At 39.0% G+C, this 18,639-nt stretch overlaps 1 protein-coding gene across 1 annotated transcript in view; it reads right to left on the bottom strand.

Annotated features, from left to right (window-relative positions):
• LOC145665723 (uncharacterized) overlaps positions 1-18,639 on the bottom strand; it is a 50,316-nt gene that overhangs the window by 17,917 nt on the left and 13,760 nt on the right. Inside the window, exon 2 of the mRNA XM_081732868.1 lies at positions 1,204-1,394. Coding sequence (XP_081588994.1) covers positions 1,204-1,394 — 191 coding nt within the window. The remainder of the gene's footprint in view (positions 1-1,203; positions 1,395-18,639) is intronic.

Here is an 18,639-nt window from a genome sequence, read left to right as displayed (position 1 = left end):
TTAGTACTAAATATATTTTATATCTATTTGAATTATAGAACGGTGTGTTATTAAAACAATTTTGAATATAATTTTTTTTAGAAAATTAATGATATGGAATTGTGGTAGGGTAGATGCTGCTACTCTATTAGACTCCTTAAATATACTTACAGTAAAAACAGTTTCATCCAGTATAAAAATATATATATCAGGATATAAATTTACATATGTAGAAACTACTATTCTTGTTCAAATCCATTGAAAGTAGAGATTGCTTGATTGAATTATTGTTATAAAGTTTTCAATTCACATATATAACCTTTTATTTCAATATCCTAATAGCATCTTTCTGATTATTTATATCATGTTTTTTTGTTTTGCTAAGCTGAAATACGCAGAAATTCTATAGATGAGAATTCATATAAAAAAAAATAGTTAAGATTTGCATTAGGAGGATCTCGCATAATTTCCCTCATTTAACAATTCTTATTGTAGGGCATGTTTCCCTTTATAGATATTTGTCCTGGTCATTAACGGCCGGTGGCCCACGACGGAGCCATACCTAAGGCACGTTACATGATAAAGTACAGTTAATGTTTTCTTTAGGACATATCGATCATCTCCATTGGTTCTAGTTGAAATCGGTCAAGGATGGACTGAATATAAATAAAACATATAATAATATTCTTATTTTAACAATTGAAAGTTTCTAGCAAAACAGCTATTTCCTTTCATTGTCGTAGAGAGTATAAAGGTAAGCAGTGTCAATTTAACCAAATATCAGCCTTAGTAGAGAAAAAGCATATGAGCACTGTCTTAGTTTTTCACTCACTGAATCTGACCAACAGTGCTCAACACATATTTTTGCAACAAAAAATTCATCTTAAGGATAGGCTAATAAATGTAAGGAAATGTAAAATGTGACAACGTTCTTGTTTCTTATGAATAAGATCTTATATCCTCTTCTGCATGCGTCCCCTTCTGCATGAAAAATGATACATTTTCCGAATTTTGCTTTGGATGCACTCAAGCTTAGTTCAGAGTACATAAACTGTAATTTGGTTTCCTTCAGATGCACAAAACCCAGGGTATCATGCACAAAACTACTCAAAATGTTGGTATATGTTTCGATGAGATTGGTTACTGATGCATCTCAAGTTAAAGCACCTTATATATGTACGGTGATAACACCATATAAGCACCTTAATTTTAAAGTACAGTTACCTTCCAATGAAATCTCCTAGAGCTTCGTAGAGATCCATTCTGTCTTTCCTGTGTAAAGCTCTTGGTCCTCCGTGGATTGATTGTAGAAGCTCAGTGTCCGGTGGAAGGTCATAAATAAAGTCAAAATACAAGCCATACACATACCCATCATTCACTTCACTCAGAAGACCCATCAAAGAGCTAACCCTGTACTGGAAACAGAGAAGTTTTCGAAGGATTATGCAGTGATCGTCATAGTACTTTCAGAATACAAAATACAGTACATATTAGAATATATTATACTACATTTTAGTTTTCTTTGTAATTTCTCACCGCATGTTACTGCAATAATACTTTTGGAAAACGTTCATAAGCTAATATCATGTTTCATGCAGTCATCAAGTGGTTAATAATAATAATATTTTATTTGATATTAAACTCAGGTTATACTTTAAAGTTTCGTCATTTCCACAACTAAATATTTCTGTGCTTGAATTAGACGAGAGTTGGAGTTTTACGTACGTATTTAGCATGTCAATGTTGTGTACGTGAACATTATCCAGGAAACTTGAACGATACGTGCAATTTCTCAAAAAGATACTGTACATTCCATAGAACTTATATCCCCAGACGACTTTCGTATTTTTCAAAGGAACATTTCTAGACTTTCAAATAATTAGACAATTATTGACATATTAATAAATTATTGGAATATATGCATCCTGCATATATCCTACCTGACATTAAGAGAACCTTTTATCTAGAACATCGCACAGTGGACCGAAATTGGCAATTTTGTGCGCATAACTCATATACTATTGTCCAATGATTGTGATTCATTTTATATGGTTAAAAATGAAAGAAATGAAGAAACATAATGAATTATATTGATTTCCATAAAATCTGGCACTTTAAAATGCAGAAAATCGTACGAGATGGGGATGAAATATGTGATATGACGATATGTGAATCAGTACTACAAGACAAATAGATCAGTGCACTCTAGTGATGCATGAAATATATTACGAAAACATAAATTTAATAATGTTTGAATAATGTTTTAATAATGTAGCATATCGTGAGAATTTTCTGCAATGATGCTGCCTTAATCAACGCACGTCTTTATTTCGTGCTTCCTGAGCATATTCGCTTAATTGTCCAATGAGAAGTAATGCAGCAGAAATTGTAGAAGGACCATGAAGCAAAATTTTACGCACAGACGTAGGCATGTAGTACCACGGCTACTTCTCGACAAACATCTTGGCAGTTTGAAGAGCATACTCATAAAATGCCGGAACATTTATATCAAATCCGCAAGAAATCCCAGCATAACACCAAACCTCTCAATAAGTACCTCATCAATCCCAGTAATTGCTGCTGACAGACTTGCATCTCGGAAGAATCTTCGTGCCGTATTATCATAATTAGATGTCCCACTTTCATCAGGCTTGGGTTGGTCTACCAAAAGACCCATTTCAGTTTTGAATTTTGCATGTATCATTTCCTTTCTTATTGTGAATTTTTGTTTATCTGCTTCCGTAACTTGCCATTTCTTGATATCAAGATGATACAAGACGTGTACAAGGCATTCAAAAAAAAGCGAATACATGCGTAGAGAGTCGATAATTGAAACTTTAAGGCAGGCCTGTCCATGAATTGGCTCCCGGAGCCGAAGCGTGAGCGAGAACGAGCGGAGATAAGAACAGGTGAGCACAGGTGTTGGTAGCTCAGCCCCTTCCACTGCATCCGATAAGTGTTGCCAACCACACATGATGGTAAAAAACCTATGGCCAAGCCTGGTCACAAATTCGCACGATGTTGAAGCATTGAGCAGACGCAAGCGTGAAATGTGCAGGTGTGCTCTCCCCCTCCCCATTTCGAAAGCAGTGACGCGAAAACACTGCAGGAAATAAACTTGGTACGTTTTTGATCGAGGAAACGCATGGTAGAGGTTACAGTTAGCGTTGAAGTAACTAACAAATGAACAAGAAAGAAAGAAACTAATATTAAACATGTCAGCTTACAGACGTAAAAACGACTGCAAAAATCGGAAACGAATTGTTTCAGGCCTTTTTTAGCTTGCTTACACAATTCGTGACATTGTATTACATTAGCACACGGTCTGTAACTTGTCACTCGCTTCACGTTTGCTAAGTTGTAAACGCCTTTCGTCGCTAGATTGATAGCAGAACGACGGGAGGTTGAAAATAATAATAATAATAATAATAATAATAATAATAATAATAATAATAATAATAATAATAATAATAATAATAATAATAATAATAATAATGCGTATTATTATTATTATTATTAGTAGTAGTAGTAGTAGTATTCGGACCAAAGAAGGATGAAAATGGGAATTGGAGGAAATTCATAACGAGGAATTGCATAGTTTATACCGCTCACTTAACATTGTCAGGGTCATTAAGTGTAGAAGGCTCAGGTGGACAGGCCATGTAGCCAGAATGGAAGAAATTAGAAACGCTTTCATAATTTTAACTGAAAACCCAATTGGAAGAAGACCACTAGGAAGACCTAGGCGTAGATGGGAAGACAATATTAAGATGGATCTTGCAGAAATAAGAGTACAGAGTAGAAACCAGGATCCAGTTGGCTAAGGACACAAGTTAGTGGAAATATGTTGTAAACGCCGCATTGAACCTTCGGGTTCCATAGGCCATAGAGTTAGTTAGTTATTATTATCTAAAAGAAATGTTCAAATGTTGTTAAGAGACAATTACACAGAAGAACTGAGTTCCGACCAAACACTAATTTGCCGGAAGGAAATTCCAGTGCAGTCCAGCCCACTTTAAGCGTTATCCGTGCAATCCACGTTTCATGTTCAAGACATTGGGAATAATTGTTCGTATCATTCAGTTGGAACGTTCCCTTCCAAGTTTACGCTGTTACAGTAGGCCTACAACATCGTGACTTTCAAAACCAGTCAGTAACTATCGAAGAAAGACAAGCGTGTAGCTTCAGTCGTTGATATGATTTAACATTCTTTTTCACTTTTAACAAGCCACCGGCAAGCAACCAGCCAGGGACAATATATTTTTCCTTATTAAAAAGACACTCCTTGTTAAAAAAAAAAAAAAAAAACTAATGGTACTCACTAATGGTCACTCTTAAAAATGGAAAATCTCTTTGGCTCTCTTAATATTTTGTTTGATTCTTTGTGATCAAAGTAACATTAAAAGTGGAAAAAATGAAATGAAATCTTTGGGTGTTACGTCCCACGGTTATGCCGGTTAGGCTAAAGGAGACGGTGATGATGAGTAATGAATGAAATGATGGAATGAAGAAAGTGGGAGGAAATGGGAGAACCCCGAGAAAACTCACGCACACGGTGTTTATCTACCGCAATGTTCACTTGGCGGGGGCTGGGATCGAACCCGGGACCCCAAGCACCAGAGGTGAACGTTCTACCACTGATCCACCGCGGCCCCACTTTAAATACTATTCTTCCTATTGATAGTGTAATAGTGGCTTCTAATCTCCACAACCAACCCCTTGCTAAGCCTATTCGTACACACATACATGCATAAGCTAATTTTCTGGAGATAATACTTAGATAATTACAAACAAGTGCTACAGTATTTTTTTTCGTATCAACAGATTATCTCTTTTCCTAAAAAGCGAAACAACATAATATAACAAACCCATACTCGGATTAAGAACTTGATAATATATATATATATATATATATATATATATATATATATATATATATATATTGAAAACTGGTTTTCCATTGGGCAAACTGGCAAATTTTTATAAATGTAAGCGATGGTTTGGTTCCACCACATCCTTCTTTAACAAAAGGAAAGAAAAAAGAAGAAAATGAACGTACATAGTTTATCATTTGATTGCTGTTACCATTTTGTGTTGTCTATAGTTAACAGTTACCACATTGTAAAAAACACTATACACTAAATGGCAATCAGTTACCATACATGCTTTTTTTATTATTTGATAAGCTAGTGATTACCGCCAAGGTTGACAACACTTCCGCTCCTCTAAGGACAAAACCCGAAGATTCACGAAGCACGAACAACGGTATTTGCACGTAGAATGCTCGTGAGCGTTCACGAGGAGAGTTTCCACTAGGAATGGCCAGACGGATCCGGATCTCGGATATCCGGATCCTATAAGATCCGGATCTCGGATCCGGAATTTCGGATCTTGAATCCGGATCCGGATATCCGGTTCCTGGATCCGGATCCGAAGTTTCGGATCTTGGATCCGGATCCGGAATTTCGGATCTTGGATCCGGATCCGAAGTTTTGAATATTGGATCCGGACCCAGATATCCGGTTCCTGGATCCACACCCGAAATTTCGAAGTTCAGATTCATACTCCTGTTTTGAATATTTTAGGCCTTAGATTGAGACCCAGAACTAAAATATCCATATGTATTAAAATTGACTAGGTGAATTTTATCTAACTCAGTGGGAAGACAATTCAATTTAAATGACAAAAGATTACATCAAAATCTCATTTTCACATTTTTCGGGTTAGACCATTGTTCCGCACACCCCATCATTTAGTCTTTAGTATATCTTTAAACGTACTACAAGTATGCCACTTTCATCTGAAGTCAGTAGTTGTATAGATCTGCCTTATGTTATATATTAATCGAGTTAGGATTAAAATTCGATTGTTTGTGAGACCTATGATAATGTTTTCAGAATGAGTTATAACGTTCAAAAACTGCATAGTAATGCTGCATATTTTCTTTGTGCCACATTGGAATTTAATGTAGTCTATCTTATACAATCGGCTCTTATGATTAATTCAATGATCTGAACTCCTGCAGCATTACGCTAAAATCATGGATGTCTTTGAATTTTCATCATCATTTCTATTTTTTTTTATTACGAGCAAAATAAATATCATAAGCGGTATTTTACATAATACATATAGACGCAGATCAGTCAGTTGATTGCTTAAAGTTTATAGCAAAGCTATTACATTTCTAAGACACTGGCGGCCTTAGGACAAAATCCATGGCTTTCCCATAAAATCTTAAATATCTCTATATAAAAAGGGCAAAGTCCTGAGTGACTGAGTGAGTGAGTGACAGATCACCGTACAGACCAAATCGCTTAAGCTACAAACTTGAAATTTGGACAGTTTATAGGGTTTGTGACATAGGATACCACTAAGGAAGGACTTTGGGAAATTCGACGAGGAAGGGGGGAAATGGAGTGGAAAATATTGATGATTCTTGACGTTAGATACTTCAAATTTGGTATTTGGGTTTCTCATTGAAAATAATTTGATACTTGTTAAAGTGCTTTTTGATATTTAAATTAGAAGGGGCAGGGAAGATGTAGAAAGTAAAAGAACGGGTGGTAATTGCAATTATTGCAATTAGTATAATAATATGCCTATATCTCGGAAACTTAAAGCGTTAGAAACATGGAATTTGGTATTTGGACTTCTCACTTAAAATAATTAGATACGTATTTCAACGTTTTTTTTATGTGTGGCCCAGAAGGGAAGAAAAGGGGCGAGAAAAAAATTAAGTGGGGATTACAATTATTGTATTAATATGTTATATCCTTTAAGGTTAGAGACTTGAAATTTGGTATTTGCACTTCTCATTGAAAATAATTTGACATGTGTTTCAGTGTTTTTTGACGTTTTAGTAAAAAGGAAAAGAAAAGAGATGGAAAGGAAAGAGGGTGGGGATTGTAATTATTATAATAACATGTCGATATCTGGGAACCTCTGAAGGTTAGGAGCATAGAATTTGGTATTTGGACTTTACATTTGAAATAATTAGGTATGTACTTAAGCGTTTTTTTTATGTATGTCTTAGAGGGGAAGTAAAGGGGCGGGGAGAAAAGACTTTTATATCTCGGAATTCTGGAATGTTAGAGAAATGAAACTTGTTATTTCAACAAAAATTCGTTATCTTGTGAAATGAAATGCTTGTGTTTTACATCCCACGTTTATGCCGGTTAGGCTAAAGGAGACGGTGATTATGAGAAATAAATGAAATGAAGAAAGTAGGAGGAAACAGGAAAACCCCGAGAAAACCCACGAGCACGGTGTTTGTCCACCACAAAGTCCACACGGTGCAAGCTGGGATCGAAACAGGGACCCCAAGCACCGGAGGTGAACGCTCTATGTAGAAGGCCGATGTCCTTCTCCATCATCTGCATATCGGAATGCAGATGAGGGGCACATTTGCATATGTATATGTAAATATGATACTTTTGTGGTATAATTAATCGCTTAACATTAGCATATTCTGTGCATATTATTTTAATATTATTAGTAATGAAGTGTAAAACACCCAGCATAGTACGTAAATATTAATACAATATTGTATTATATTGTATGTATTTCATTTGTGTTTATTTCATTTATAGGCATTATATAGTGTATTAATGGGTTGCATATAATTACTGCGTCGTTGCATAATGTATAGTTTACAGGGGATGATGGAAGAGATGATATTAAAAAGCATATATGGAGGATTAATTAAATAGGAAATGAGCAGATTCTATAGGAATCATATATGAATTTCAGAACGCTGGAAGAGAGCGAACGCTGAGAGAAGTTTTTTTTTTTTCTTTCCCGACTTGCTGTCGCCTAGACTACATGATGTGAGGTCTCTCACGACTCACCAGGAAAGAAATCACCAGAATAGGAACTAAATAAGCATCGTTATATACCGGAAGTAGCCTACGGACTTCCTTGGTGAAACTACACTGAGTTTGATACAGTGTGTTGAAACACAGAGTTTGTATTGTTTCAAATGCCATAAACTTTTTCGCTTCTACATGCGAAATTTTAGTTTTCTATAAGTGTGATTTCCAATGCAGTGTAGCCCAAGCGTCATTTCCTCCCCCTTGCTCACCAGAGACCAGTAAACCTGGCTAGCGAGCCTTTAGTTAGTTCCCGAAATGCAACACCAATTTGAAAATGTATACTCTGATTTGACTTATTTTCTGTGTTTAATATTAATATTTACGTACTAAGCTAAACACGTTCTTGGAAATACCGCACAAAATTCTGATTTATTTTATCAGCGTGTGTCCATTATCGAACAAGACACTTGGATCTTGTATTTGCGAAAAATAAATAATTTACAAAGATGTTTCCTCAATCTCTCTCCAAGCAAACATGGCTGCATTAGTAGCAGACAGTTTTGAAAGACAGCCACACGAATTGGGTGTACTGCTGTTTCTGAGAGAGATGACAGTTCATAAATTGTATAAATATGTATTCTTTGTATATTTTCCTTTATTTTGATGTATAATAACATATGTTTCTCTATTTAATTCATGTGTAACAAGTGAAAAATAACAAAAGTTGTGTTAAAACTCTCACAGTTTCTGCTGGGAGCAAAAGCTTCCGTGTTGACCGTCCTTGAAGTAGGGGCAGCACGTGTCAGCAAAGAAAGGGTGAATTGGGTACGGATGGTAGCTGAAAATGTGTGTTGGGAGGACGGACCACCCGCAATATCGCCGCAAGGCAGAGAAACCTTTGTCATAGGTTTCTTGCGGAAGCGAGTTTCTTCGTTTCCTTGTTTTAGGTAAAGACATATACTCGTTTTCATGAGAGAACGTGGTAGTTCAAGTTAGAATCGAGCGGTGACAAGATATAGTTTTTCGTTGAGAAGGAAGTCACCTGACTTCTCTTACAGTGAGTTTTGATACCCGGGACAAGGTGAGAACAAAGTGTTTCCGGTTCCCCTGGATGGTCCTGTGAACAACTGTATACGCGAGTGTGTAGAACTCCGTTTTCTATATGAAGTTATAATCCTTTTACAGAATGTGTAAGATATGCACATATCTGTAGTTAAATACGTCTCAGTGGTGAACATTACATATAGTGACCATGGAGAGCTAACTTTAATCTTCAGTTAATAATTGTTCATTCTCTGAGTGCTACGGACACTCAATAGAGACCACGTAGTTTGAATCTCATTGAACATCCCATTTTTAGTATGGGAAAACCCAGTTCTTCCAATATGGGAGAAATACATAACTTAAGCTATCTCAAGTAGAGATAGTAAACATAGGCCGGTAACGCCTTTAAGCCGTGCCTGTCCTTGGACATTTAGAACAAGGCTTAATGCAATTATTTTGCTTGTTTATAGGAGCTACTAAAAGTTCCTTCATAAAACATTTATATTCCTGTTTACCATATCTCATACCGAACATTGTATTTCGCAGTGGAATGAGAATCTAGGAGGACACTGTGACATTCCACTTAGAACTTGTGTACGTCGAGTGAATATCTGAACAGTGAATCAGCATATTAATTTTGTTTTATTGTTTCTTCAATCTGTGTTTTTTTTCACAAATAGTGAAATATGTTTTCAGTGAAATACATCTCTCCTCTAAAAACTGTTAGAGACTAGAAACTCATGAATATGAGGAGATAAAAGAAAGTGATATATCTACATATTTTTTTTTTATTTTAAGGTCAGACAGACCTTTGTAACTTCAAGTTTTCATCCTCCCTCTACTTTTATTTTATTTTCTAATGATGAAATAGTGTGCTAAAAATATATCAAGCATATCAATATATAATAAAGTGTGTGTGTGGTAGTGCACTACGAAAAGGTGATAAGTATTTAGTGTATTGAAGTGTGGATCTCTTCACATCTACCATATCTATGTTCCTGATTACTATGTGGGAAATAAAACTGCCAGCTCTTACCAGAACCAATGTCTATTCAATTTGCTGTAGGGTGAGTACCTGTGCTAATGATATGTTTGTTTCAAGAGTGTGATTCAAGGAGGCATTTTCCCCTTGTTTTGGTATGTTTGACCACCTCTCTGTATGGGGCTCAGAGAGAGTATTCTGCCCAAGGAACCAAATAACAGCTATGAGATAGTGAGTTCAAATACAGGCTGCTACCTGTAAAATTTTAAAATTTTTTGTTTTTTTTTCTTTTAACCTTATTTTAAATTGTAAACTGACTCACTATTGTAGCATCTTGGAGCATGGCTGTTATGCAGAAGGCCCTGAGATCTGCTGTTCCACAAGAATAAATAATATTGCTCTACCGACTTCATAAGGGAGTGGCGGCCCTTACAGGAGAGAACCTTATCTCCAAGAGGGAAGAAATCAGTTTCACATAGTTTGTATTTGCATTCTATGCAAATATTGCAGTTATTTTGAATATTCCCAGTCACTCTCCTTTATCATTTTTTTTTAGTATTTTGTGTTGGTGTTGTAGGTAACAGTTGTTTCGGCTCTGGCTACCTGGCACCTCACAAAAGAAGTGGCGCCCAGCGTGGGGCTGGACTTTCACGTGCTGTTTTAGCCACTCACAAAAGAAGTGGCTACCCAGCTGCAGGGCACGATACATCACGCTTTTGCATGAGAGTATAATTCTATATACTCAATGGTCAACATACAGTTTGTGTTAAAATTTCGGTATATGTTTTGTCTCTCTTCCCGAAAATTTCCAAGAACGTAGGTGTCTTGTGTTGTGAAATTTATTTGTGTCTTGAATATATTTGTTTTACCATCACTGTGTCTTAGAGAATTCAGTTTTTTTTTAACTTTGGGGGGAAGAAACCTTTGTAATCCCGTTTTGTATTTGTAAATGGTTGTAACGCGAGCACAGGCTCGAAGAGTAGGAAATATGGACACCGAGTTAGTATTTGAAGAGTTCGCTCAGAGAGCTGGGGAGCTCTCCGAAGAGAATAGTGTTGATAACGCGCAGAGCACTAGCGAGCGTCCGGTCAGCGTTGTGGGAGACGCTGATGCGGTGGATACGGTTCCGCCAGTCCCTGGTAGGGAAACGGAAGTACCATTGCGGGAGGAAAGGGAGGTAACCACAGAAACTACGAGAATGCCAGATCATAGTGTTAGCACCGCAGTCAATGAGGGTAGCGTGGTGGTACAGAGAAGTTATCTAAATATTGAGGCCATTTTAAGCGAGCTCTTGCAAGGACAAAAGAAACTAAAGGAGGAATTAAAGTTAGAATTAGAAGAAAGTACGAAGAAACAACTTCAGGAAAATGCGAATCAGTTTGAATCAAAGCTTGAAGAGAATAGTAGGAGATTAAAGGAAGATTTGAACTTAAAGCTAGTAGAAAATTCCAGGGGCTTGGAAAAGTTAGAAAAGAAAATAGAGGAAAGCACCTGTACTTTAGAACAAGTCCGTACGGAAACTAGACAAAATAGCGAAAGGCTAGAGCAGGCTATTGAGTCTAGCAATGCTCGTCTTGAACTCCAGTTGGAGTCCGTGAGTTCAAGACTTGAGCAGAGTGAGCGTCAGCTGACGGAGCGTCTGGAGCTCACGACTGCAGAGCTTAGGGGGGAACTACACAATACCAGAGAAGAACTGTCTACTCGTGTAACTGAAACTGCCAGTAGGTTAGACGAAGTACAGGAGAATGCTTCCAGCGTAGCCAGACAGTTAGAGGAAAATTACTCAGAGCTTTCTGAAAGTGTTAAACAGGTCTCGTCTCGCGTCGAACAGACCACGATAGCATTGAATAACCTGGTCAGGAGAGTGGAAGTGAGTTTCGCTTCCCAACTAGCAAGGATCAAGGGGGAACTAGAGCAGGACACGCCACTCGAAGAGATCAGATCCGAATGTAACGGTAGCATCCAACAGATGCAAGATACCGTGCAAGAGGTGTGCACGCAACTTGAAAAGAAGATGGAGGAGTGGAGGAACTCCATACAAAAGGAGACGAGCGAGGTGATTGAGGGGAAACTCGCAAACATCTCGGTCTCCAGTGCACAAGAACGCCCTACGTCACAAAACGACACCTCGAGTCGCGATCTGCCCGGTTCTCAACCTGAGAACCTTGCTACTTCCCGCGAGACAGAACCTGTGTCATCCGCGTCTCGCTCATGTAATCATGAGACGAGACAGAGCTTAGCTACAGCATTAGGTCTCATTCACAGGGATGTCACTCTACCTGTATACATGGGGACCGAATCAGAGACTGAAACCTATAACTTCCTACAAGATCTCGACCGGTACTTTGAGGTCACGGGAGTACCGGACGAGATGAGACTCAGTTTCATACCTCGAGCTATAAGAAACACTTGTTATCAATGGTTTCAAGTTAACCGGAACAAAATCCACTCATATGAAGATTTTGTGCAAAATTTCAAGCAGAGTTACCTTAGTGAAGAGCGGCTGGCAAACCTAAGGGCAACTATTCTCACCTCCCACTTTGACAATCGTGTACACAAATCCCCAGCAGAATATCTGCTGGATTTGTTACACAAGAACAGTATATTAGAGCCTAGAATGTCTGATGCTACATTACTGAAGGTACTTCCGCGTCATTTCCCGAATTGGCTATTTAGGGCGATAGTCTCTTCTCGCCCAAAGACCATAGCAGAACTTTTAAATCTAGTACAGGAACTGCAGTCGTCGATGACGAATCGCGACCAGTTTTATCAGAGCAACCAGAGGAAAGGGGTCAACATGCTCCAAGTGAGCGTGGAAAATGAGGACAATAACCCCTCTGGCCACAGTGGTAAGCACACTGCTCGTAAGAAAAATAGAACGAGAGAAAACCAGCGTCCTTACCAGAGACAGAGACATCAAAACACGAATCAAAACAACCACCAGCGATCCCCGCCTCGCCATCAGAGCAGCGGAAGTGGGTCGTCTGGCTGGTCACGTGGGGGGAACTCCCACTCCTCTCACAACAACAACGTTCGTGGAGCCCGCGGTAGGAGGGGAGGAATGCGCAACACGGATCGTCCACAAGGAAATTCCTTCCGTCACGAGGACGAGGAAATTCAGCTGTTGGAACGTTATGACCGGGCGCCCCCTTCTACCAGCCAAAACCAAAACATTACCAGGATTAACCAATCCTCTTCTTCTGCTCCCAGAGAATGAGGATTGTCCGCATGTGCTTGGAACAACGGTAAGATGGGTATGGAGAATACGAGTACATCTGAGTTGACAAATGTAAATTCCAAGTATGTGCGAAATTTAGAAGAGAACGTAGAAAATATACACTTATATGAAAATTCATGTGAAACCGCAGTTAAAGAAATTTTTGAAAATGTAGAAGGAAAAGAAGAAGAAAATTGCAAAATTTGTTTAGAAATTAAGGCAAAGAAGCATTTCAGTGAAGGCATGTTAGAAAATAAGATAACTTTGTTAAGTAGGACTGGAGAACACATCGATTTAGATAGGGCGGTATATGAAGAGGCCAATGGCATTTTTAAGAATTTATTTGATTCAAGTAATGAAGAACTACCCAGTAATAACGTCATCTCACTGCCAGAGATTAATGTACTTTTGTTTGGAAAGGAAGTTAATTCGTTATTAGATACAGGGGCTACTTGCTCCGCCATTTCAAAAGAAATTTGGGACTCCGTCTCAAATAGCCACCCCACACCCGCATTTTTGAGTGCTAAGAATATACGGGTTACGTCTGCTTTCGGAAGTAAATCAGCGACGATCATAGGCCAGACGCTGTTAGTCATTCAGATACATGGGAAGGAATTTCATACGCTAGGCATCATTATTTCAGGTCTGAACAGATCTTTGATTTTAGGTTCCAACTTCTTTACAGAATCTCGTGCCGTGTTAGACTATGACACCGGCCTTCTACATCTCAAACATCCTCATGATGTAGAAGTCAAGTTTAGATCAGTAGATTGTGAGACTGAGGATTTAGTAGTTCGTTGTTTAGAATTGAATGGTGAGTGCGAGAAACCATATAGTTTATTTGAGGAAGTAGATACTTTTCAGTGTAATTTTTCCCCGTCAGATGAAGGACGGAAGGCCATACGGGTTAGCGCACAGAATGAGCATAAGACCTGCAGAGAAAGGGCAGCTCGTGCCCCGAACTTGGATGATGGTAGATTCCCAAGTGCCCAAGAAATGGCAGTTCATGTATTCCCACCAGAAGAGTGGTTGAAAGTGAACACACGTGCCTCCCATTCCGATATAGAGGAGTTTGTCGCGAACTACTCAGATCTCTCAGCCTCCCAAAGAGATAGTTTGAAAGCTGTTCTTTTAAAGCACCAGGCGCTTTTTGATGTCAAGCCAGGTTGCATAGCTAACTACGAGCATGAGGTTGGAGTAACGGACGAACGTCCCATAAAAACTAAATTGTATCCTTACCCAAAGAAATTCAGGAATTTGGTATCGAATGAAATTTCGCGTTGGGAGGCCTGGGGTGTGATTAAGAAGATGCCTACAGCATATATAAACCCTCTGGTAGTGACGCCGAAGAGTGACGGACGCATTCGAGTTTGTATTGATGGAAGAGCTCTGGCCAAAATTTCAGGGGATCTCTCCGACAGACCTATGCCACCCCTATCTGTTCTCCAAGACATTTGCGACAACTCTTGGTTCAGTTGCGTGGATGCAACTGAGATGTTTTTGCAGATTAAAGTGAAAGAAAGTGACCAGAAATATCTTGGGTTCCTACATGAAGGCATTTCGTATGTTTTTCAAAAACTACCGTTTGGGACAAAACAGAGCCTTGCTTCTTGCGTAAGAGCATTAGATATGCTGATTGGATCAGAAGCTAGAGAGTACTGTGGCGCTTATGTTGATGATTTAATTCTAGCCGATAGGAGCTTCGATGATCACTTAGTACACCTCGACAGAGTGTTGGGTTTACTCACTGCGGGCGGCCTAACTCTCAGGCTGAAAAAGTGCAATTTTGCCAGAAAATCATTGAACATACTTGGTTTCCATCTTTCGCAATCCGGTATCGGCAAAGATCCGGCGAAAGTGAAGGCGGTGTTAGATTTTAGGACACCACGGAACTGCGTTCCTTCATTGGCTACTGCCAGTACTATCGTTGTTTTAGTAGGAAGTACTCTGAAGTTCTTCATCCGTTGTTCCAACTTCTAAAGAAGAATGTTAGGTTCAAATGGGAACCAGTACATCAGGCAGCGATGGACAGGATCAAGCAGATCTTCCAGGAGGAAGTAGTACTGAAAACCGTCCTGCCTGACAAGCAATTGATTCTTGACTGTGATGCGTGTGATATTGCGTGTTCTTCTCTATTGTACCAGCGTGATGACAATGATGACATTCGTGTCATTGCTTTTACATCACGTGTGTTCAATGCCGCGCAACGAAATTATTCTATAACGGAAAAGGAATTTTATGGACTAATAGATGGGGTTGTGAAATTTAAACAGTACTTAGTTGGTACTAAATTCATAGTACGCAGTGACCACCTTGCACTTAAGTTTATTCTCTATTGTAGACTTACAAACCAGCGCATCACCCGGTGGGCGATGTTGCTCTCCAATTTCAATTTCGAATTTCAGTTTGTCAAGTCCAATGAGAATCTGAGTGATTATCACTCTAGGTACCCTCCTCACACAGAAGAAGACCTCAGTGTTGCACGGAAGCCTATCCTCCAGGAGTCGCTGATGTCCATCCTGACGGAAATCCCATGTGAGTTGAGGAAGATGATAGCCATACTACCGGAGATGCAGTCTTCAGATCCTGTCTACGGCAAGATCAAGAAAGATGTCGAAGAGAAGACGGACTCACCAAAGGTGAATGGTGCTTGTCACCGTTTTGAAGTTTTGAACGGGCGCTTATGCAAGCGTGACCGGGAAGGAGTCCGAATTTGCATCCCAGAAGTGTTAGTAGTTCCACTGCTCGATTATTACCATTCAGATCGAGGGCACATGTCGGCTAGCAAACTACTTCCGCTTCTATCAGAATTTTTCGTATGGCCAAAGATGAGGGCAAGTGTGAGGCGTTTTTGCGCTTCCTGCGAATTATGCCAGAAAAGCAACCCTCCCCAATGTTATCGTCCGGGACCACTGAATCCCGTCGTAGTTGAGAAGCCAGGCTACTTGGTCTGCGCTGACAGGTTAGGGCCTCTAACCAAGGGAATTGGGGGAGTCCATTACATATTGGTATTTTATGATGCATTTTCCAAGCTAATTGGCTTGTACGCATGTAGAAAGGCAAACACTACCACTGCCATAAGGAAACTGAAGGAGTATCTGAAAGTTAACCCTAGTGTGGAACTAGTCTTAACAGACAGAGGGTCACCTATCCAGTCTAACCGCTGGAAAACAGAATTAGCAGATCTTGGTATCAGGCACATCACGTCGACGCCATATTATCCGCAAGGTGAAATGGCAGAGGTAGCCGTCAAGGCAACAGTACGTTTACTACGTAAATTGTGCCATGATAACCAGAGAATGTGGCCCAAATACTTGGAAAAAATAGAGAAGTGCTTAAACTCGGCCAAACACCTGACCACTGGCGTGTCAGCCTTTGAGTGTCACTTTGGGCAGTCTATGTCTAGAGACATAGCCAGGCTGTTTGAAATCCCAGAAGTGGATCAGCGCCATGACGTGCAGTACTATGTAGAAATTGCAAGAAAGAACCACAAAAGGAATGCTGCTGCACGAAAACGCAACTTCGACAAGTCACACCGTACTATAGAGTACAATGTGGGTGATCTTGTGCTAACTAGAGTTTTCCCCAAGTCGGATGCTCTAGCAGGTGTGTCGAAGAAGCTCTTACTCTTGTACTCGGGACCATGGCAGATTGTCGCCGCCACTGGTCGTAACATGTACACACTAGGAGATCCAGCGACTAAAGAAGTCAAGATGACAAGAAATGCCTTTCTATTGAAACCATATGTTTCTAGAGAAGAGAAGGATCACAGTGGTACTGGTCAATAGAGATGACACAGATCACACATAAAAGCATCACTTAACCGGATTTGACAACCTGTGTATATAGTGTTAGTGTTAGTGTATATTTCAGTGAACTAGTGTATAAGTGTATTAGTGTATGTATTGGGAACCGATGTCATTTATGTTTATGTAATGTAGGGAACACTGAATTCTCATTATTTAGCTTTGTATATTGATATTTCATGTATTATGGTTATTGTGTTGCTTAACTTTGATTTTTTTTTTAACCTTGGATGTCTTGTGAAATAATATTTCAGGAACGGAAATGTGCCCTCCGTATGATCTACGTCCTGTACTAGAAAGTACAGCACCTAGAATCATAGGGGGGAAATTACTGTAGAAGGCCGATGTCCTTCTCCATCATCTTCATATCGGAATGCAGATGAGGGGCACATTTGCATATGTATATGTAAATATGATACTTTTGTGGTATAATTAATCGCTTAACATTAGCATATTCTGTGCATATTATTTTAATATTATTAGTAATGAAGTGTAAAACACCCAGCATAGTACGTAAATATTAATACAATATTGTATTATATTGTATGTATTTCATTTGTGTTTATTTCATTTATAGGCATTATATAGTGTATTAATGGGTTGCATATAATTACTGCGTCGTTGCATAATGTATAGTTTACAGGGGATGATGGAAGAGATGATATTAAAAAGCATATATGGAGGATTAATTAAATAGGAAATGAGCAGATTCTATAGGAATCATATATGAATTTCAGAACGCTGGAAGAGAGCGAACGCTGAGAGAAGTTTTTTTTTCTTTCCCGACTTGCTGTCGCCTAGACTACATGATGTGAGGTCTCTCACGACTCACCAGGAAAGAAATCACCAGAATAGGAACTAAATAAGCATCGTTATATACCGGAAGTAGCCTACGGACTTCCTTGGTGAAACTACACTGAGTTTGATACAGTGTGTTGAAACACAGAGTTTGTATTGTTTCAAATGCCATAAACTTTTTCGCTTCTACATGCGAAATTTTAGTTTTCTATACGTGTGATTTCCAATGCAGTGTAGCCCAAGCGTCATTTCCTCCCCCTTGCTCACCAGAGACCAGTAAACCTGGCTAGCGAGCCTTTAGTTAGTTCCCGAAATGCAACACCAATTTGAAAATGTATACTCTGATTTGACTTATTTTCTGTGTTTAATATTAATATTTACGTACTAAGCTAAACACGTTCTTGGAAATACCGCACAAAATTCTGATTTATTTTATCAGCGTGTGTCCATTATCGAACAAGACACTTGGATCTTGTATTTGCGAAAAATAAATAATTTACAAAGATGTTTCCTCAATCTCTCTCCAAGCAAACATGGCTGCATTAGTAGCAGACAGTTTTGAAAGACAGCCACAGGAATTGGGTGTACTGCTGTTTCTGAGAGAGATGACAGTTCATAAATTGTATAAATATGTATTCTTTGTATATTTTCCTTTATTTTGATGTATAATAACATATGTTTCTCTATTTAATTCATGTGTAACAAGTGAAAAATAACAAAAGTTGTGTTAAAACTCTCACAGTTTCTGCTGGGAGCAAAAGCTTCCGTGTTGACCGTCCTTGAAGTAGGGGCAGCACGTGTCAGCAAAGAAAGGGTGAATTGGGTACGGATGGTAGCTGAAAATGTGTGTTGGGAGGACGGACCACCCGCAATATCGCCGCAAGGCAGAGAAACCTTTGTCATAGGTTTCTTGCGGAAGCGAGTTTCTTCGTTTCCTTGTTTTAGGTAAAGACATATACTCGTTTTCATGAGAGAACGTGGTAGTTCAAGTTAGAATCGAGC

The sequence above is a fragment of the Thermobia domestica genome, chromosome 12 (assembly GCF_964235325.1).
Source record: "Thermobia domestica chromosome 12, izTheDome1.hap1.1, whole genome shotgun sequence".
Lineage (NCBI taxonomy): Eukaryota > Metazoa > Arthropoda > Insecta > Zygentoma > Lepismatidae > Thermobia > Thermobia domestica.
The sequence above is the reverse complement of the archived record's forward strand: the minus strand, read 5'-3'. Positions and strand labels throughout refer to the sequence as shown.